Genomic DNA, 22,077 nt, shown 5'->3' on the forward strand with positions numbered 1-22,077 from the left:
ATACGAGAAGCAACCGCAACGCCGATTCCCCCGCGTTTCGTGTTGAAACTGTTTGTCCCAACAAAAAGTGAAGTTGTAGCTCCACTATTAGAAAAAAGTGATAGATGATGATGAATCATTGACTGAGATATTTCTATAGACAAGTATAATTTTGTAGGGCAAAGAATATAAATGTACTATAAGACTAACGAGAAGATCTCTAACCTGCATAATTAATAAACCTTTTGTCCCAGCAACATCCAGGTCCAAGCAGGTCCAATGAATTTTACCAGGGCCACGATGCCGATTAATACTCTCGGTATGCAAATTAACAAAGTAACATCTAGTGGATGCCACTATTGATTGATGTTTCTTATAGATTGATTGACCAAAGTTTCTTGTAGTCAAAGATTGAAGGGCCATATCGATGATTGAAGGGTCATATCGATATCGATTAATAAAACTTACCACTAATGATGGTGTTGTGTGCAGTTTTTGAGCAAGCAAAGTAACATCTAGTGGATGCCACTATTTGATGATGTTTCTTGTAGATTAACACCTTGCGTCCGGACGGTACTTGCCCAGAACGCGTAAGCGCACGTCGTAAGATACGGTATATCAATGTTACTACGTATTTGTATGGGTGCACTTTTTGACGTGAGGTTAGGTGCATTAATTTTCAACAGGTTTTTCTTTCAATGTCGTAACTCTGACGGGATTCAGCGACAGTATTGCCTGCTCAATGTCGTAACTGACTGCAAGTGCAGTCAACAGATGGCTAAATTGCTTCACAGGCAGTCCACTTAAATCAAGAAACGCAAGGACGAAGGTACGATGGTTCAAGAAGCTGTGTATTTGAAACAAATCACTAATCAACTGACACGCAACCAAGCTCACTCGTCATCACTACCATTCTCGTTGTCACCACCGTTGCCGTCGTCGCTGCCAGCATCGTGCCCAAGTCTAAGTTCCCGTCGCGTCTTCTTTCTTTGGCCAGCTTTCTGGCCGGGCCGACGGAGCACAATGCGCTTCCCTAAGTTTGGTGGGATAGCTTGCCCGGCGTCGAAGTCATCATGCCAGATATCATAGCATGTCTTCGCAACGCCCTTGTATTCCCGTCGAATACGGTTGCACAACCAGCATTTCGCATTATCAACGGAGCAGCGTTCGCAAAAGAACGTTGTTGCGAAGGACTTCTTCTTTTCAGTACGCAAGAGCGCGCAGACCTTGCACGATCTCTGCCGGCGTTTCTGGACCCCAGTAACGGTAACCCAATCTTCAGACTGCTGCAGCGCGTGCGTGAGGCGTACTGGGGTGCGCTGGCGCTTTTGGCTCGCAGGAGGCGGTGTTGCCTCCACTCCAGCAAAATCTTCGGCTTTGAGTTGGAGAAGTTGATTTTGAAGGACGCAAAACCACTCTGAGCGCTTCATAGCAGCCATCCCCTTGATCTTGGCCCCCTCTTTGTGCGTAAGATACGCATTTACCATGACCATGTCCAGCAAACCTAAGAATAGGCTCTTATAATATTTCGTGAACCTCGTCGACATTTGCAGTGAATACGACTGGAGACGGAGTTGATCGTGGACATCAACTCCGCTCATCCAGTTCTGGTAGTCATTTACAGCAGAGGGGCACGGCACTCGAACCGCACCGATACGTTTTATTTTTCGCTCAATTGTCGACGCCGCCATAATGGAGCCCGTACAGAGATAATAGACGGGCTTCCGGTCCCACCAAACACAGGAAATCATGGTCGGGATGGCGATAGAGCGAGAGAACGAGAATGTACCGTGGGGTATGCTCACTGGGCGTGTCTTGCTCGTAGCCCTGAGATTCGGGCTGAATCCAAGCCGGTTAGTCATGATCGTGCCAATAACATACACCTTCATACTCAGGAGCTCAATCGCAAGGAGCACGGACGAGTAGTAGCGATCGATTACGACGGTATGCCACTTGTGACGAGACTGGGCGAGAACAATCTTCAAATTCCGGACCACGGCTGCAGCTCCAGTCTTAAAGTCAACTGAGGTGTCAGGTCCACCAGCAGATGCACGCTTACCCACATAAACTTCGAACCTAGATAGTTACGACATCCACTGTTGTCAGGCAAACACAAAGTAGATAGTTACGACATACAAATTTTAAACGTACCTGTGGCAGTATGCCGTCTGCGCGTCACAGACCATAAATAGTTTGGACCCGTAGCGGTGAGGCTTGTCGGCCATGAACATCCGGGTCGTGTTCCGCTTCGACGTGGACGGCAGTATACCCTCATCAAACGAAAAAATAGCAGAAAGAGACCACCCCAGCAAAAAGCGCTCTTGGACCTTGTCAACAACGGGGCGAAGTTTCCAGAGTTTATCGTTACCGTGGTCAATCGTGTTGTCTACGAAGTGCAAGTCTCGCATGATACTCTGGCACCTGTCACGCGTCATGAACCGCCCGAAAAGACCGGCGGGAACAGCACCGTCTTCCACCATACTCCAGTGCGCACCAAATCGTTTCTTTTGAGGGCAGAGCATCCGTGCAACGAGGAGTCCAACAACGTGAAGAATCTCGTGTGTAGAGTATGCTGCCTTAGCCTTCAAACGACGTGTAATCTGCTTGATAGTTTCACGCCGAAGGTCAGTCTGCCGTGCCTGAATGTTACGGGCGCGCTTGCCAGCTTGCTGTAGACCATATCGGTTCGTTTCAGCCGCGATAGAAACCCACAGAGATTTCGGCATGAAATAAAAGAAGGTGAGGATTGGCGATCTCCATAATTGCAGCAGGTCGGGCACAGGCCTTGCTTCTTCGGTGCCAAGTCCAGGGTACGCAGCAGCATCTGTCTCGTACTCCGAAGACACTGGCGTCCACTGCATTCCTCGTAGTGTCTGCTCTCTCTCCGTTGCAGCGGTTCTGCTAAGTGCGTTATTGCCCACCTGTAGTGCCGCAATGAAAGCCTTGTCCATTTCAACTGCGTCACTGTCGGACAGGACGTCGTCATCTTCCTCGGACATCCCGGCTCCGGAATCGCTGTTAATATCACTCATGCCGTCGTCGTCGCTATCACCCGAGCTGTAGTTCTCGTAGTCACTCGGCTTCTCCCCATCCAGCAAAACATTCACGTCCTCTTTGCCTGATAACGGCGTAAGTGTCCGTCGTCGAGGTTGAGACGCAGCGGCTTCTTCTTCGTCTACATCACCCTCGCTCTCTAATCCAGAAGCCTCCGAAAGTAAATGCAGTCCAGCAGCGGCCTCGCGGGCACCGCCGTCTTGTAGATCTCCTGAGGATAGATTGAATGCTCTGCTCACTGCAGTCTGCGACAGCTCGATGTCATCATCACTTGGGGTGCCGAACATTCGATCAATGGTATGCTGCGAAAGAAGGACACTCGTGTCGATCTGGGAAGGCCGAACGACGTCTTCCCCCTCGTGTTGTTGCTCTTCACCACTACTACCAGCTCCTGCTTGGTCTAGTTCCCCACCTTCTTCATCTCGGACTTGAGCATCAGCATCCGCCTCTTCCACCAAGCCACTGTCGAACGCGTAGTCCACGACTGATTTCTCCCCCACGAAGACGTGCGTGTTGTCAGGACTCGAGTAGCTCCACTCAGTCTGGAGGCCACTCGGACGCTTGGACTTCCACCCCGCCGCCCGAAGCTGCCGCCATAAGTGGCCAAAGTCAATATCGTGTGTAGCGGCAGCCGGCACGGCGGGCTTCTCGCGTCGACTATTCCGTATGCGCACCATCCAGCAAAATGTCGAATGAGTGGCTGTTCACGACGTGGCTGATCCCCTTCCCCTGGCCTGGTTTTGACTTGTAGCAAAATGACCTCTCGCAGATTATATTTTTGTGGTAACTTGATTAAAGTATTGAAAAAACTTTTCCGAGCCATTTGCTAATGACCTTCGTGCAATGTCGTAATATACGACGTAACAAAAATAATATGTCGTCTTATACGACGTTCGTAAGCAAGGTGTTAACTATGTCTTATAAAGTCCATAGCGATATTGATCGATCAACATTTCGCGTTTGTGAGCTAACTCGCGCTAGTAGTTTGTATTATTAATTTTATTTCATAGAGGTATCGGTCTATAGGTATAGGCTACAAATGGATACACTCACAGTAAATTTTGGAAAGTACCGAGGCAAACAAATTGCTGAGATCTGGGAAGTTGATCAACAATACGCGAAGTGGCTGTACCCACAAGACATTTTGATTGGCGAGTACCCCGAAATCAAGAAGTTCCTCGATGAGAAGCTTCGTGGATCTGACCTTTCATTTGTGATGACATGGGGAAAATACCGCGCCAAAAGTATCAAGTGGATTTTTGAAAACGATAGGAGTTACATTGCCTGGCTAATGAAGAATGAGTTCGTTAATTCGAACTGCCCAAGGTTGAAGAAGGAGTTAGATCAACTAATGCAAGACGAGTGAATTTAGATTGCAAGCGAAACATTGGACATATGTGTATTTGCAATTGTTATCGTGTTCTTGTCATGTTCTCATCATGTTGTCATTACGTTTTCCTTACGATGTTGCTATGTTTTTTTGTGCCAGTACGTGCTACAAGGCTGTGGCATCACGAACCCACACATTTTCGACTTGTCTGTGTCTGATGAATCCGTCCCTTTGATTGAATCGATAGCGATTTGATTAGAAACATATGATTCCGTTGAAGAAATGCATAATATCTTTGTCCCCAGGAAAACAGATTGTAGTCCCTGGCAAAATTATATCGATTCATTACACCAGAAGCGATCATAATGCGAATTCATTTTGTCCCAGGAAAAAGTGAAGTTGTAGTCTCCACTATTAGAAAAAAGTGATAGATGATGATGGATCATTGACTGAGATATCTCTTTAGACAAGTATAACTTTGTAGGGTCATAGGTCCAAAGAATATAAAAGTACTATAAGACTAACGAGAAGATCTCTAACCTGCATAATTAATAAACCTTATGTCCCAGCAACATCCAGGTCCAAGCTGGGACAATGAATTTTACTAGGGCCATAACGATTTTGATGTCTATCAATCGTTTCGGTATCGAAATCAATATAGCAACATCGCGGCATTTGCTCGATGTTTCTTATAGATTGATCGTTTGAACACTGATTCGTTGATGTTTCTTATAGATTGACTCATTGATGTTTCTTATAGATTTAATGATTGATTTTTACCGGGGCCATAACGATTTTAACACCGAATCGTCTCGGTGTCGATATCAATAGAGCAACAATCGCTGATGCCATACCGGTATTTTGTGTTTGGTCGGTATATACTGATACTAATTGCTTAGAATCAGAAGTGGTTGGTTCGTATTCTAGGGTGGTTCTTAACGATTTGGCCATTAAACAGGGTGCTTTATTTATTGTGTCGTTTCCTTGTCACGCATGGGCCAACACATAAAGTTTCAGACGGATGCCACATATAGGTGTTCCTCAGTATCAGAAAACGCTGTTTCTATTGATTGTGATACCAATGACGTTGATTGCATCATCGTTTTAAAGAGGTTATCATATTTGCTAAGAGACATCTGGCTGGAGCGGTTCAGAGGACCACACCACAAGAAATCTGATCCACATCTCACCGCTCTGGTCCGCAGTCTGCGGAATCAAGCACGATTTTCTCATTCATGCACTGATCATGGCGCCCACACGCAAGAATCAGCAGCGAGTCAAGAAGAGCACGTCCAAGAAGAGCGCGCGAAAGGCTCGAGTGAAGACCCGAGCGGGAAAATGCACCCATTGGATTGAAAGCGAGGATAGAACTTGCCGAAATCCACTCAATCCAGCCAACAAGAAGTACTGCACTGCTCACTTGGACGAATTGGCTCGACGCGTGACGATGAAGCTTTCGCCGCTTGAAGCCACCGCGCTGACTCTATTTCGCAAGTACGATCTAACCGAAGCCATCTATGATGAGACCAGTCGCCTCGTTGAATCGTTTCTACATGATGCTGCGGTAAGTCGTCACCCATCAACTGCGGAAGTCAATGCGTGGAAGGCAAGCCAGGCATTCCGACCAGTGATGGACAAGCTGACTAAGTCGATGGAGAAATTGAACACGCATAAGTATTGAAGAGATGTAATCGTTTGAATGAGATAATCTGGTTTTGCGGAAAGAACATGCGCGATCGTCCTCTTAACGTACACCAGCGGACAAGTGTGTCATTTATGTGTGCTTCGTCCGCTCTGCCTGTGCATAAAACAGCATCGAGCGGACCTCTAGACCTCTGAGAACGAATAGAGGGGAGGTGTGACGTACTATATAGTACGTCACACCAGTACAGTACCTTGCTCGACTTTGGGCAAATTTGGTACATATATAGAAGTTATGGAGGAGGAGATTTGCGTACCGGAATTAACGTGTTTTCTGCAACCGTGTAAAAAGTACCCATTTGAAACCGCCGCTTTGCTCACAATACAGTCGTGCACCTCGTTTTCGGCCCCGGTATGGCTTAATAACCTGCACAATCTAATGATTGCGCACCATGCATTGCGCAAATGAGTTGCCCATCTCCTTTGGACCAAATAACCTCAATGGTATTCCTCCTCGAGGAGGGATGAAACGCCGCACTTCCGCCACGATGCATCAGCTCAATCACTTCACCATACTTCAGCTCATTATAAATTTTGTCGCAAAACGCCATGGCACGTCGCCCGTCCGCCTATTCTACGTTGAATCAAGGGATTATAAAAAGTCTCAAGGACCACTACCGTGCTAAGAAGCAGGAGGCCGAGCTGGACATGTTTTATAAGGGCGAGAAGTATACCCCCGTCAATATTTATACAGCGATGAAGTGGTGCTCACAAGGTTGGCAAGACGTATCGACAATGACCATACGAAACTGTTGAAATCACACTGGTATTGTGTCAAAGATGGATTTAAGATTTGTACTTAATTAAGGTAATACATAGTAGTACGTTTGGATTCCATCTGTTCCTCTATAAATATTCGCAGCTCGTAGACTCTATATGGTCCACCCCGCCGAATACGAGGTGCACGACTGTATTTTAAGCAATAGCGCGCTTTAACTGGGACACAGTTTTGATGACAAACTTTTTTAATTTTGCTGGTGCTGCAGACTTTTTACAAGCAAAAAATTGATCGGTTGCAAAAATACCGTTAATTCCGGTAGCGCTATTGCCATGTAAAGCGCTGCAATGATCGGTGTAATTATTTAAAAAATGCTAATAGCTAGCGCAGAATTTTTCTACCCAGTTTTAAATACTAGAAGTGGAGGTTAATTTGTGACAAAAAAAAATGGGGCTAGAGGTAAAAGACTTATGCTGTTCTAGCTCCGACGAAGGCTGCTTCGTCGGCACGTACATGTTTCATTCGCAGCACTAAAACCCCAACTGTCCCGAGCACTATCGTCACTAAGCTGCTCTCTTCTGTTGCCGAAGATCCTGTTTGAATCCTTCACTTCTAGTTCCCAGCAAAAACAGCATCAGTCAACTTGTCTAAAAAACGAGCGTGCTAACTTCTGATACGAAAGAGGCACTTTGTTATGGTCATCTGCATCTATTTTTGCATCAAAAATGGCAATTCGGATTCTACTTGTCCTTCAGGTAACTGGACTCGTCAGCTGGCCATAACGCTCCCCAATGTGCCTTCCGCGACGCACGATACACCTCACGAACTGCTTTACCTCTGGTTACACTACGACGCTCATGCTTTCCCTACAAAATTATTACAAAACCTCGTTAGAAACTCAATTTCAGCAGTACAAACTGAGCTACAGGTAATGCACCATACCTCCGGAGTGCACAGGTCAAGATGCACGTGGCGGGTAGCAAGCAGTGGGTCTAGAAGCAAGCGTGCAATCGGTTTCTTCTTCTTCGCGGCGGCATCTTCCTCAATTCCTTTGCGTGTCTTCTGCATGATCATGTACGAGAACTTGGAGCCCTTCTGCCCATGCCAGCGCTTAGTAGTCACTTCACGAGGGCGATTCACTACAGGCGAGCGCTGCACAAAGTGACACCACGTGTTTCCACCTACTGGACACTGTCAACAGCACAAGCAATACGTTTTAAACACCAACAAGGACACATATCCAGCTGCTTCACCTTCCTACCTCATCATGATGCGGGCACGGGGCCACAATGCGCACACCTTCCTTGCCATCTGCATCCTCAGCAACCAAGTCCAGCACAAACTGACGCGCGGATCGCACGTGATGCGACCCCCACGGACTACCACGATCTACAATCACCAGACACCCGTCCTCGCTCAGCAGCTCCCATAGTGCTGAGGTGGTCGCGACACGCTCGAAGTCGTTCGTGATATCTGAAAACACGTAGCTCACCACTACGAGGTCGTATTTGTTGCCAGCATCGATGTCTCTGGACAAGTCGGTGATATTGCGACGCATACTCAAGCCTGGAAATCCCTCGAGCACGACCTCAGCCGCGTCCACCATAGACTGGCTGGGCTCCACCACGCGATATTTATCCAGTGATTGGTCATAGAAATCTTTGGCCACCCAAGATGCCGTACCGGGTCCTGAACCGAAGTCCAGCACGGACTTAGGCTTGAAGTCGGGTAGTCGTTTCTGCAGCTCCGTGAATACAGCGTGTGTGCAGGCGTAAGTGGCCTCCATCTCGTAGGCCAGGAAGGCCAGCGTTTCGGCCGGTCCGTAGGCAAAGGGCGGGATCTGCTGGCTGCGGTCCATGGTCCAGCCCAGAGGTGTCTTGCTCATGTCAAGTGGCACCTGTCGCGTATTCCGGCGGTCACCTACGTGCTTCTGGCGTAGCATCTCGAGCTGCGAGTGCGTGCGGCTGCGTACGACGGATGCAAGACGCTCCAACAGCCCCGTTGGCATCTCCACACGCCGCGCTAGGCCGTTTCGCGAGAGCTCATTAATGTCCGCCAAAATGGAAGGAGTTCGCGGGTCTGTAGACGAATTATCAGCCGCTTTGGCGCTAGTTTTGGATCTACGCAAGCGTCGTGCGCGACGGCTAGCGGCTGGTGAAGAGAAACTGGCTGAAAGCATTGGAGCAGCGGCGGCCGGCGCGAGGCGAGCGCTCAGCTTCCGCAGCATCGTCAGTCGCGACAACATGAATGCGAATCGATGGTGGCGTTTGGCCCAGTCAAAATAATTGGTATTTTTTGGTACCGGTACCGTAAAAAACTCTACTGGGTTATTTGTTGTTAAGAACGGCCCTAAGGCTTACATCACGCCTCTGTTAAGAGCAGCCCTTTTAGGGCCGTTGCTAAAAACTTGAAGTACATTAAATAAATGGGTTTTTCAAATTGATTTTTTAACTTCACACATTCTGTTTGGGGTATAACTACAAATAACGGACGCGCCCTATTAGAGTCCGGACTATATTAAATACGAAAGTGACAGAGAGGCCTTTAAACGGGTAGGGACTTTATTCCTTGCTGAAATGATTCGTGTACCAGGTTAACCCTTTCACTACCAGATATTTTTTAGAGGTCCGCTGCGGACCTCTACCTCGACCACTAAGCCTATAGCAGCAAAACTAAAACAGCCTATGAGACCTCACCATATTCCCACGTGGTTCGTGAATTCGCAGAGGGAAGTCACTCACGGTACTGCTTCATAATTTGAAAATTCAAACTGACAGGTAGAGATGGTTAACGGGCTGGGGGCGCTCGAAGGGGTGGAGACGCTGGCGGCGCCGCGACAGACGTGCAGCTACTGCGGGGACACGCCGTGTGAATGGGAGCAGTACGGCAAGTACATCATTGGCAGCAGGCTCCGCATGCTGACAAGAGAGCAGAAGACGCGTTCACCGCGAAGAATCAAGAAGGCTCTAGCGCAACTCTATTTTTACAGGAAGTATGGACGCCTGTGCAAGGTGAAGCACATCGAGCTCCCGCTCTGCGTCGACAAGCAAATATCGCGCCTCAACAGTATTGTAATGTACGTATACAGAGCTACTCTCTCTTGGTTACGGCAGGTCAAGCTGATCTAGATACGTAATTGTCTTGTTCTTCTTCAGACGCGTGTGTACATCCGAGTCTCCTGACGCTTTAGCACACACTGCGTACAGTGCTGATCGAACGTTTGGCGTGTCAGACGTAAGAGCGTCTCGGAAGTGAAATGCGCTGTAGCAGGAGACGTGAAAACTTCGGTGGCACCCTGTGCACCCAAACAGAGCCTTCCTCTTGAACCCACGCAGCGAGCAGAGATAACATGTGAGCCTCCCTTTCGAGTCCTTTCTTGAGTTGGGTGTGATTGCATGAGTGCTGTCGTCAGCTCCCACAGTATCTTCTATGGGCTGGTTTGGAGCTGCCTGTTGATGTCGCTCCTTCTGCAGCCGTGTTCGCTGTACATGCGTCAACTTATCCGCTACTCGCCGCTTGAACTCGCGCAGCGATACACGTGCTGCAGCATCACCTGCCACCTTTCGGAACAGCGAGAATGCGTTGATGAGTGCGAGATCTAGTGCCCACGTAAGGATACTCATGGATAGCCGTCTCTCCTTTCGACGGATCGGGTTGGTGCTCCTTAGTTGATCGACTCGGTCGACCCCGTTCATGAAGAGGTTGTATGCGACGATCATTGCAGGTACCTGGAAGGTTTTGCGGTGCATGACTTGATCTCCTGTCCATCGCTGAAGTGGAGCAAGACCACGACATAGATGGATCGCCTCCTGTGAGTCACCAAGCAGTACTTCCTGCGACGGAGTACCTGCCAGATCGCTAGTGTAAAAGACCACAGTTTTCTTGTCTCGGAAGACGATGTAGCCTGCGTTTATCGCTGTCGTAGTTGGCGGAACGTACGGCGTCTGTAGATGTGCTGGAAGTTTTTTCTGTGCGCGTTTGTGCTTTTCCTGTTGCTTCTCCCAGTCGGCTGGAACATCGAGAGCCGCGAGAAGCTCCCACGAGCCTCGCTCAGCATGGTCGATTCTGCCCTTTGACGCCTCTAACCGCTCGGCCATCCACTTGCCCTGCAAACCGATTCGGACAGTACCTAGCATCTTCATCTCGCCGTCCGTAAACATTGTGAGCGTCCTGGCTAGATTGTGGCGAGTATAAAAGTTATCGCATACGAGCAAGCGGTGCTGATTCGGCGCTGGGTACGTCTTGGTGAGGTGGCCGCACATCGCCATCCACAACGAGCTAGCATCCTTGCGCTTGATAGGGACGTCTTCACGCTCTATAGTCCTAAACAAGGCGGGTTTGAGTTCAGGAAACGTATCTACGTATCTGTCAGCTGGAGTTGTGTTAGTTCGATTGCCAGAACCATTATCCCACACGGAGTAGGCATAAAGACTCTCCCAGCCAACGACAGCGTAGAAGCGGACGCCATACTTGTCTGGCTTTGACGGCAGGAACGTCCTTGCCGAAGATCGCGCTTTTGTGCGTGCAGTATTCTCATCTAAACACACCGCACCGACCGGGACGGCTATTGCTGCAAACTTCTGCTGAATCTGCCTCATTAGTCGCCGACTGTGCCACAAAGGATCCTGCTCTCGCCGGGTAACAGGCACACTTCCAGGTGCATGCACTTGAAACCTGGCTCGGATATGCTCAAAACGATTTCTCGCCATCGTCGCTACAAAGTCGGATTGCCCCATTAATGGTTTTTGAGACCATAGCTCCTTGATTTCCGTCACAGGATTGAAGCTCATTGCAATCTCTAACCCGATGTAAGCATCCAGCTCACACACAGTCGCCTCACGTTGCCCTTTATCTCTGAGCATCTCGTTAGTCCACATGTGCAACGAGCCCCGAAACGCTCGTGTGAAGAACAGGGAGAACAGCCCAAGCTCGCCCCGCTCTTTGAAAGCAGCTTTGACCTCTGCCATTCGAATTATGTGCAGGCCGCTGTCATGGATGATGCGATCCACGTACGCGTTGCCAGTGCGTCTCTCAGCGGCTGGAAGTTCCGCCTCGCTGTCGGGCATGCTGCTGTCGGGCATGCTGTCCTCGTCCACGTCATTAGCTTCACCGATCCCCTCTTCTTCAGTATCAGACCCTTCAAAGTCCCAGTCCGCGTCGCCTGATTCATCGTCGTTCAGCAGCACTGTGATGTCCATTGCTGCAGGAAGAACGCAAAGTGCAGTCGGCGCTGCGGATTTATTGTGAAATTGCGGATAGGCGGCAAAATTTGTGCGGTAGAGGCTCCAACAGGTCCCCTAACTATTGTGTCCGTCATAGTACTGTGGTTGGGATAGGTTGTTAGAGGACCGCTGCAGACCTGTTAGTCGTGGTGAGCTCGACGCCCTACCCTCGCAAAATGAAATATAGCCAATCATTGACAGCTAGTACGGCTGTTAGAGGTTCGCTGCGGACCTTTAAGCAGCCCAGATTTGGCTGGTAGTGAAAGGGTTAATATCGTCTAGCGCATCATCTAACTCTGAAAGATTTAACAGATCCACGTCTTCGTTCATATGCGGTTCCTTCGACCACTTTTCACGAAATTTTGCGTCTTACACATCGTGCTTGGATATAAACCACGACGAGGGGTCTCTCGAGAAGCCTGCTATTTCAACGCTCCGCATGATTGTTGCCTCATCCGTGTCTCGCCACGCGCGGAGGCCCCAATCACAAACGGTGTCAACACTTGGCATACGTGGGTTACCAAAGCGAGTGTATTCGACTCGGTCTGAATCTTTCCAAGCGTTAATTTCCATGTGCAGTAGGTCCTTGAAACGACATCTTTAAATTGATCACCTCTTGCTTACGCCCAATGCTAACTGACTGCCTTTGATGAGGCATTATTGGAAATGACGGGAAAGTGTTTTTCTCTGTAGAATGGATGGTCAGCAAGTTTGTAACAGCAGATTTGGTAGTTTTTATAGGGACTCTATTCAGGAGGGGCTTGTATTTTTATAGTGCAGGCATGTAGCACCCCACAGGACACTATTCGGTAGGGGGCTTTTATTCGGGCGAATGATCTACTGGCGGTTGTCTTAACCCTTCTAGCCCGTTATTCTGTATCATACAGAATAAGCAGTTTTACAGTAATAAATATTCAACAAAGTTGGCTACGAACCGATTCTTCGCATATAGTGATTAGTAAGGGTAATAGTCAGCTTAGAGCACCACCGCTACGTGAGGCCTGGGGTCAAGGGTCGTCTAGATGAAGCGAGACGTGGGGAGGACTTCTTTGAAGGTAAGCGTGGGCTGTATTAACAGTCCGGGTGTTACGCTAATGTCTGCATGATCTAACAGGCGAAGAAGAACTAATGGCGTATGGCTGACGCTCTGGGTGCCTTCAGCTGTCGCTTGATGGTGATGCATACCATACCAGTATTCCCAAAGGCAAACAAGCGTGTAACGCTGACGCAGGACTTCAGCCTCCGATGTCTTTTCCTACAGAGTTGGCACCCCATGCTGACGCGCCAGAACCAGTTACGACAGTGCAGCCATGTCCGTGTCCCAGTCCGGTGAATACGAATGAGCAGCCATCTACATTACACCAGCGTTCAGTCGAGCCTGAGCTTCCGTCTTTGGGAGAAGGTTGCTTGTGTCTTCGACTCCTATTCTGGCCTCTACAGAACAAGAAGCTGTCACTGCCACTTGTGTTCCGGATATTACAGAGTACGAGGAACGTAAATGTCAGAGCGACAGTGAGCAGAAAGGGGCCGAAAGCGTAAGCACGGCTCTCGATGCACCATCAGGTCCTGCGAATCCTGATATATTTGATAACGATAACTTCATGAAGGGGCTACGGTCGGAGAAGCTGTTCGGTGATACAGATCTGGACGATGTGAACCTGATGGAGAATCTAACGACAATGATTCCGAGTCTGATGCCGACGACGGAGACATCATGGCTGATAATGAGTTAGATACTCTCGTCGTAGCAGACGTACAAGATGTCGACGATGTGGCACTGAATGAAGGTGATCCAGACAACGGTATATTTGACTTGACGTCCGATGAACTGCGGGTTTTGCGGAGTCAGGCTGGACAGTTTACGATGAAGAACGTAGTGGTAAGTTAAAGTATACATACTATTATCAATTTTGGAATGCTAATTCTGTATAATACGATATAGTACTTTCTCAGGTAATTTGCAATTAAACGCAGCGACAGACTATTACGATGGACCTTGGGGGCCGACCTGCTCGGCTGTTGAATACCGCATAACCGATCTCATAGAGCGCAGGGTTGTCGCCATTATGGTTAATGCTCCATCCAACACGAAAATGTCAGTACGGCTCTATCTATTTGGTCAGTCACAACGATTCTCTAACTGCGCGTGCGTGTCTGTGTAGGCCCCCCAAGACTAATGGAAAAGTTCCCTTTGTGGGGGGAGGATAGAGGTTCGTTTCCTCTCAGCAGTGTATTCTTCGTTATCGACAAGCTACACTACCACAACAAGGTCTTCATCTACGTCAGCCGCCTCGATGTCCCTGGATGGATCAATGCTCTCCGTTGCCACGCAATGCTGCTGCAGAATCTCGATCAGCTCGTGCCAACTTGGTTCTTGAGAAACTTCGCGTGCAGGCGGCGATGGCGTGACGGTATCGCAGAGATCAGTCTTTCGGAAGCCCGCAGTGATAGTAGCGCTTGACAGGGAGGCCCACGCGCTTTTGATCCAGCTGACGATGTTGTGGCGCTCCGGTGCCGCCATCTTGAAAGCCACGCCAGCTCAAGCAGCTCTAGCTTGTGAAAAAAAATCAATCCACTCCTTTCGCAAATGGTTCTTGAACGGTCGATTCCAAGCAACATCAGCAGGCTGGCACACATACGTATAATCTGGTGGAATCTTCATCAGGTGCACGTCGAGAAGCCGAGCAAAGATCATCACATCTTTGCGCCAGTGTCCAGAGAAGTCATCCCACAACAGGAGGACTGGCTCGTGCATATTGGCTCGGTGACCAAAATGCCAAGCCAAAAAGTCGATGGATAGCTCGCTATTCCACCAGCCGGCGCCGTTAGTGTAGATGCGAGTGCCGCGCTGCAGGCACTCGAGTTCACGCCAGAGTCTGCGCCCAAAGCCATGGCGGATTGCCACGTTCTCGCGTGCCGTCTCCGGGACGCTGGACGGCTTGGTCTTGAATACGATGAACGGGTCCATCTTGGTGCCATCACTAGCAGCTAGTAGCATCACAGTGGCACGTTCCTTAATCTTTCCAGCACACTTGACCCACACGGTCTTGGCACCGCGGCTAGTAATTGTGCGTGACGGCACATACTCGTAGTTTACAGCTGCATTATACTGTTAGTGATCCATATGAACTTGATAAGAGAGTAGTAAACTCACCTGTCTGGTCTGCATTGTAGAGTCGCCTCGCCCCTAGCTCTTGCATCTTGGCGCGGACTTCCCTGCTAAACTCCTCAGCTTTCTTGGCAGCGTCTGCCGATGTTGCTTGTCCCTCGAGAGTGCGGCGACGGATAGACAATTTGTGGCGGCGGAGAAAATGCTTTCTCCAGCTCCGAGACGCTGCAAAATCAGCCGATGACGAGCTGCTGCTCCGGTAGACTTCCTGAGCTTGCAGCTTGAGCATCAAGGCTGTCACGGGTACTCCGTCGGCTCTGAGTGAGTTTATCCACCGCACCAACTGCTCCTCCGCCTGCACGGAAAGGGTCGTGCTCAAGCCGGCGCGACGGTCACGCTGGTGAAAGCGGGCACCTTGGTTGCACTTTGTCTCGATCACCTGTCTGGCCTTCTTCCAGGCATACACCTACAGCTCCCTGGCAAGAAATAGAAGAACATGCCGAGTGGGAGTTCGCGTACCGCATAACCGATCTCATAGAGCGCACATATCTCTTAAAGCGTACTCAGCGAAAGCCAATCAGATCTTCAGGTGTTGGAAACAAGATAAACATAACTCATAAAGTACACCCGATTTTATTGAAATTTACATTGGAGAATATCTGATAAAGCACACCCCGTCCCAGCCATCAATTAACAATGCATGCCTGCTTCCTTTTGCTTGTTCATTTCTCATCTTGCATTGGCAAAGATGGCGATTGTGGGAAGGCCGCGTCCGACCGGTTTTGGATCTCGTCCGAAGCAGTACAAACGAACTGCTGTCTCCTACGACTACAAATTGAGGGTTCTAAAGCACTTAGATACGTCAACTATGGCTAATACTGTAGAGTTGTTGTTTCCAGGAGTCACCTCTGCTGAGGCAAAGACGAAAAAGCGCCAGGAAATGTGCTCTGTCGAAAACTGTACCCGTAAATGCTACAAGGCTACACCTTGCTGCTGGAACCATCGCGGTCACGTGAGTAAATTCACTGCGGTTGATAAGCCCGTTGTAGAATCAGTTCCTGAAATAGTCGTCAAGCCGATTGTAGAACCAGATTCAGTTGTTGAAGCCATCGCCGAACCAGCTGTTGAGACCATTGTTGAAGCAGTCATGCCAGTTGTCAAGCCGGTTCGAATTGCCAACGACACTAACCGGTACCGACAGCAGACTATTGGTGCTGTCTCGGCTTCCCGTCGAGCTAAAATACTCGCACGTCAGGCTGAAGGCCCAAGAGTGAGTATTTCGAGCTTAGAAAAATACGAAGAACGACTGAACAAGCTCAAGCAAATTCAGCCACAAGAAATCGTGCACGTGGTAGCCCTACTGATTGCACGATTCATTGCTCCCATTCGGGATGGTCTTGCCAAACACTGGTCGATTGATGAAAATGGAGTTATAACACTTTCGAGATTCATGAAGCGAGATAGATTCGAGGCTATCATGCAGCTCTTGCACTTTAGCAATAACGGAGACGAAGAAGCACATCGGGATAAGGCTTGGAAGATCAGGCCGCTCTTACATACAGTGGAGAATACATTTCGGCGAGGCTATCGCCTCGTTTCCTTTGACGAAGGCATGATGCCAATCCGCATTAAATTTAATCCGATGCGAGTGTTCATGCCGGACAAGCCCAGCAAATACGGAACCAAGTTCTACGTGACGTGTTGCGCCGAGACCGCATACTGCGCGAGGTGAGAATCTTTCTATTTGTCTAGAATTATCTTAGTTAGGTGCTACAGAATAACTAACATGCGCTTATGGTATTCTGTATTCTACTGATTTAGAGTGGAGATTTACTGTGGAGCAGACAAGAATAAGAAGCAAAAAAAGAAAACGAATCATGACACTTTGGGACTTGGGCCTCTGGCCGTCATGAGCAACATATCCAAGGCGCTCGCCGACCAGCTGGCAAAACGACACATCGTCACGAACAGCTTCTACTCATCCGTATCACTGAGTCTGACCTACTGGGGTTGTATCACGTCGGTACTGCGCGGGTAGACCGGTTAGGCTGGTGTCCGCTTGAGTTCACGCAGAGGACGAGACCGAAGAAAATGCCACGAGGTACTTACCACATAGCACAAGCGCGTGACCATCCTCAGCTTATTGCGCTCAGCTGGATGGAATAAAATCCGGTGAACATGCTGGCGACAGGTTGCAGTACAAACCTGACAAGCGCTAATCGCGCGGAAAATGACGGCAGCCGCAGTACAGTACCTTGCCTACAGCTGGTGGTGGACTACGGCCTCGGCATGGGAGGCGTAGACGTCCACGATCAGCTCAGGCCGCAGCGTTACAGCATTCAGAAGTGCATTGCACTACGGAAATACTACCGACAGATATTTCTATGCATTGTAGACATGACAGTAGTGAATCGATGCATCGTTCAATGTATTACGCTCAAGAATAAAGGTTTTGCTCCGCCAACCCACGCCGATTATTTGCGCCGGCTGCACAACCAGTTGCTGGCGCTGCAAACAATCAATTTTGATACCCACCTAAATGCCGAAGACCCGGTGACTGTACCTATTCAACACAAAAAAAAACAAGTGGGTGAACACAGCTGACTTCTATTCTTCGAGCAAGCTAACCAAGCGGCGACAGTACCTTTGTAAAGTGTGTTCGGCGTTCTCGGCCACGAAAAAGAAGTCTTTCGAAACCAGCTATTACTGCGAGGACTGCAGCGAAATCTTTGGCGGTCGGGTGCCGCTTTGCGATAGTATCCGACGCAAGGATGAAGGGAACAAAAGTACATGTTACGAGGTGTGGCACGAAATCTGGAACAATGGTAAGAGTATTCCATCTGAGCTAACTAAAAAGATCCGATTCCGCGAGAGGAGATGTAAGTAAAAATTAAACGCATGAGTGCGACTCACTTGTATGATTTCGTTGGCACGTTATCGTCGCCTCTGCTGGGAAAAATCGCCTAGCTCCTCCTCACTAATCGTTAGTTAGGAAATGGGCGATTTCCCCCCTTCGTGCTCATTTCGTGTGGGCCACTTCCACAGTAATGAATGGCTCCAGTCTATCGCTCGACTACAGCAGAATCGACAGGTATTTTAGACATGCAGGTTTTGCCTCTATTTTTACACGAACCCAGCCAATAGAAGATTGATACCCTCGCAGATGTTGGATACATTGGTGATATTATGTCCACTTTCGTCGCTGTTTGTGTTTGGCTTGCCCGTTCCTAAGACATAGCTAGCGGAGGAAGATAAAATAGCATAACTCTCGCAGGTTTGAAAATATACTTTAATCAAGATATTTACTTTTTCTATATAATATAGAATAAAACCTCGGGCTGTCGGTGAGTTCGAAGCTCTGTAGCGAGGGTTCATCCGGCAAGGCCAAGAGACTTTGTGTATTGGCAGATTACTAACGCATGAGTGCGACTCACTTGTATGATTTCGTTGGCACGTTATCGTCGCCTCTGCTGGGAAAAATCGCCTAGCTTCTCCTCACTTATCGTTAGTTAGGAACTGGGCGATTTCCCCCCTTCGTGCTCATTTCGTGTGGGCCACTTCCACAGTAATGAATGGCTCCAGTCTATCGCTCGACTACAACAGAATCGACAGGTATTTTAGACATGCAGGTTTTGCCTCTATTTTTACACGAAACCAGCCAATAGAAGATTGATACCCTCGCAGATGTTGGATACATTGGTGATATTATGTCCACTTTCGTCGCTGTTTGTGTTTGGCTTGCCCGTTCCTAAGACATAGCTAGCGGAGGGGGATAAAATAGCATAACTCTCGCAGGTTTGAAAATATACTTTAATCAAGATATTTACTTTTTCTATATAATATAGAATAAAACCTCGGGCTAGAAGGGTTGATAATTGTAAGAATTTGCTTTTAAGCTGAGACTGGTGTTTGAAACCGATCAAGAAAAGCGCGCGAAATTTCACAAAGGGATTTACGCGCCAAGCACATAAAGTAATGTCTGGCTCGTTGGCGATTGGATAATTTCAAACATATGACCCTATAATAAATAATACTCTTCACAATGCGGTTAGTAGCTTAGATCCAGCTCCTAGCCAGCCTCCGCTCACTCTGAAAATTTCGCACCCAGACACCCACCACAATACCCGTGAGTGTCCTCAAAGCCGAGAGTTAGTCCTTGAGACGCAAGCTGCGAGCCGCCAATCGCAACATCGAACGCCTTACGGCTAGCATTGAGCGTAGAGATCGCGATATTATTAACCTTTTTACGACACATCGCACCGAGAAGGTGTTTCTTCCGATCAACCTTGAGGCGCGCATGACCGATCTCATGCGGCTTCACTGAGATGTCGATGGTCAGATAAACGGACAGGAGAACCGGGTGACGACGCCCGTTTTGATGATTATATTGTTCTGTATCTGATCGAATTGTTAAAGCAGGACGAAGTGGCTCACGACATCGGCTTCTGTTGCTGCCGTTCCAAGTGGGTCGTCACTACCCCCCCCCTCCCCCCAAGAGGTTGCGGATATCCTAACTGAACGTGTAGAAGAGACAAATATGGTCACGCATTTGGCGGAATTGTACACTGAGATTGTGACGGGGTCACACAGCACCTTGTGCTAGAGGAAGTTGGCTTCCGAGAATTTACTAACTCTCAGTAAACGGCAGTTCACAGGTCCCCCTTTACCGAATTGGAGCGAAGTGACCAATTTAAGGTAGATTGTAAACTAAGTATATTGATAGGTAGATTAAGCTTGAGTTAAATACAAACTATAAGTCACCTATAGGAAAGCAATGTCATCAGCCAATGGCTGGCTTTGGACGACCTTGGTACCTTATATCAAATATCCCGAAGTGTGACGTATCACATTTCATGAAGCTAGGGGTACACTTAGAGCTACATACCCCGTTACATCCTCCTCCACTTAGGTTCGGTTTTCCGACCAATCAGAATGAAAAAGTGTACGTCACAAACTTTCATTCTCAAAGCCGAAAAACATCGGCTTGGCTGCGCGAGCGCTGCGGAGGCTCACTTCACAGTTAGAGCCTTGAGCAGCAGTCTGTGCGCTCCTCTTCTTGGTCTCCCCATCGACCGTTGTCATGCCTCGTGGCACTGCGAAGAGCGGTGCGAAGACACGCTTCAAGGCTGCTGACGGAAATGCGCAAGCCAAGACCACTAAGCCTCACGGCAAAGGCTCGGCACTCCAGGAGGCCACTCAGGTGGGCTCTACGGGAGGGCACAGCCCAGTGCCCAGCGAGCACAAAGACGACAGCGTGCAGTCGTTTGCTAGTGATCACGGGGATCACAGTCTCAGGACGTCAGTGCGCTCTGAGAGCCCGGCCGCCAAGGCTAAGGGCACTCCCAAAACTGGCGACGACGAGGAGGAGAAACCTCGCAAACATCTCTCGCTTGCCGAGGGTCTTGCGCGTACTAAGGCCGCTAAAGCCGAAGGCGCCAAGCCCTCTAAGAAGCGTACGGCTTCGAAGTCTCCACTCCGCGAGGAGAAGGAGACTGGGTACTTCCATCGGGGTTTCTTTGATTCCTCGAATGAAGAGGAAGAAGAAGAGGAGGAGGGTGCTATCTCTGAGCTCCGGGAGGTCTCGAATGACGTCGACCAGCAGCAGGAGGATTTCCAAGCTGCCCAGCGTGTGCGTGCACCCGTCAGCCAGGAAGCTGCCATCAACTCAAGAGGGTATTGGCCTCCCGAGGAGAGCTCTGGGGCAGACCTCTTCTTAAAGCTTCTCGTCGCTCCTCGTGGCCTTGTGGGCGGCCACACTTCTAGGGGCATCTACGAGCGTGCCCTTGTCCAGAAAGAACAGCTGTTTGTTGACAACTTGGAGGCTGCTCGGTGTGTGCTTCTCGCGCCACACCGCATTCCCCTAAAGGACTTCACGACTTGTCGTAAGAAGCCCGAGACCCGGGGTGGTCTCTATCCTCTCTGGGGACACCCCTGGGTTATGTTCGAGAACTGTCCCACGTGGAGTTCTTATGAGGACATGTTCTGGGCATGGGTGTCGTCGCTTAAGTACTCACCCACGGAGTTACGGGAACTCCATGAAGATCAGCTGCTGTCCCGCATCCTGGACCAGCGTGATCTTCGTATGAGGTTTGGCCACTTGGTCAGCAAGCGCATGCTGCCAAGGGACATCATGAAGCGCGCGGCTTCCAGCGCTCACGATGAGCGCGGGTACGGAATGTATTCATCGCTCGTACCCCGTTCGGGCAAGAAGCCCCGGACTACTTATGAAGCTGCCGCCGCTTCTGTTCCCAGATTGCGACAGCCTTCGGGCAGTCAATCAGGAGCCGTTCAATCGGCTCCCACATGCTCTCGGATTGGGCATAATTCCTTCACTTCACGAGGAGCTGTCGCTTACCGCGACGCCGCCGCTCCTGAAGAATCCGCTCCACGTGGTAGTTGCCTTCTTCATTCCGGTCAAGCAGGGGTGGAGGTGCCCTCGTAGTACGAGTACTCGGCGCCTCCCGAACGCTACTCTCGTCCGAGTGCTTTTCCTGCGGGTCCGACTCAGGGCCCTGAGGTTGACCGCCTTCGTCAACGCGTCCTCGTGCTTGAGATTGCACTTGGCGTTAGGACTGGCGGGGATGCTGTCGCCCAGACCGGGAATCAGGGCGTGCTCGCCCGTCTTGCGGGCCGCCTGGACCTGTTGAAGCGTGAGGTCGCGAGCCTGCATCTGCGGGTGGACCGACGAGCCTCTCCGTCCGATCTGGACGAGGCCTTTCGCATGATCCGACGTATCGAGGCTCTGCTGTCACGTCCGGAGCCGCCTTCGGCGCACTCCTAGTCATACGCGTATGGTGCGTACCTGGCGTAGTCAACGTACTCGGCGTATGGCTCCGGGGTCCGTTCGTACGGAGCCCCTCCTGCGTACGGTCTTGACCGCAGCTTTGCCGTTTAGACCGAGGCTTGGGTGCCTGCTCCGACGCCTTCGTCGACGTCTGTGGCCGATCCTCGCTTCGAGGAGCTG

The 22,077-nt window shown here is 49.6% G+C and overlaps 3 protein-coding genes across 3 annotated transcripts; 2 read left to right on the forward strand and 1 right to left on the reverse strand.

The window, feature by feature from the left end:
• Nucleotides 1–5,609: 5,609 nt before the first annotated feature.
• On the forward strand, nucleotides 5,610–6,069 carry PITG_04728 (uncharacterized protein; the record flags this gene model as incomplete). Its single annotated transcript, XM_002905412.1, has 1 exon — nucleotides 5,610–6,069. The coding sequence occupies one exon, from the start codon at nucleotides 5,610–5,612 to the stop codon at nucleotides 6,042–6,044; it is 435 nt and encodes a 144-aa protein (XP_002905458.1).
• Nucleotides 6,070–7,522: 1,453 nt separating this feature from the next.
• PITG_04729 (uncharacterized protein) lies at nucleotides 7,523–9,009 on the reverse strand (the record flags this gene model as incomplete). Its single annotated transcript, XM_002905413.1, has 3 exons — nucleotides 7,523–7,648; nucleotides 7,725–7,973; nucleotides 8,044–9,009. 3 exons carry the CDS (start codon nucleotides 9,007–9,009, stop codon nucleotides 7,523–7,525), a joined length of 1,341 nt encoding a protein of 446 aa, XP_002905459.1.
• Nucleotides 9,010–12,575: 3,566 nt separating this feature from the next.
• Nucleotides 12,576–13,737, forward strand: PITG_04731 (uncharacterized protein; the record flags this gene model as incomplete). The annotated part of the gene is made up of 5 exons (XM_002905414.1): nucleotides 12,576–12,582; nucleotides 12,976–13,059; nucleotides 13,119–13,137; nucleotides 13,308–13,333; nucleotides 13,487–13,737. The coding sequence occupies 5 exons, from the start codon at nucleotides 12,576–12,578 to the stop codon at nucleotides 13,735–13,737; spliced, it is 387 nt and encodes a 128-aa protein (XP_002905460.1).
• Nucleotides 13,738–22,077: the final 8,340 nt, after the last annotated feature.

Source organism: Phytophthora infestans, genomic scaffold (assembly GCF_000142945.1).
Source record: "Phytophthora infestans T30-4 supercont1.6 genomic scaffold, whole genome shotgun sequence".
Classification (NCBI taxonomy): Eukaryota; Oomycota; class Peronosporomycetes; order Peronosporales; family Peronosporaceae; genus Phytophthora; species Phytophthora infestans.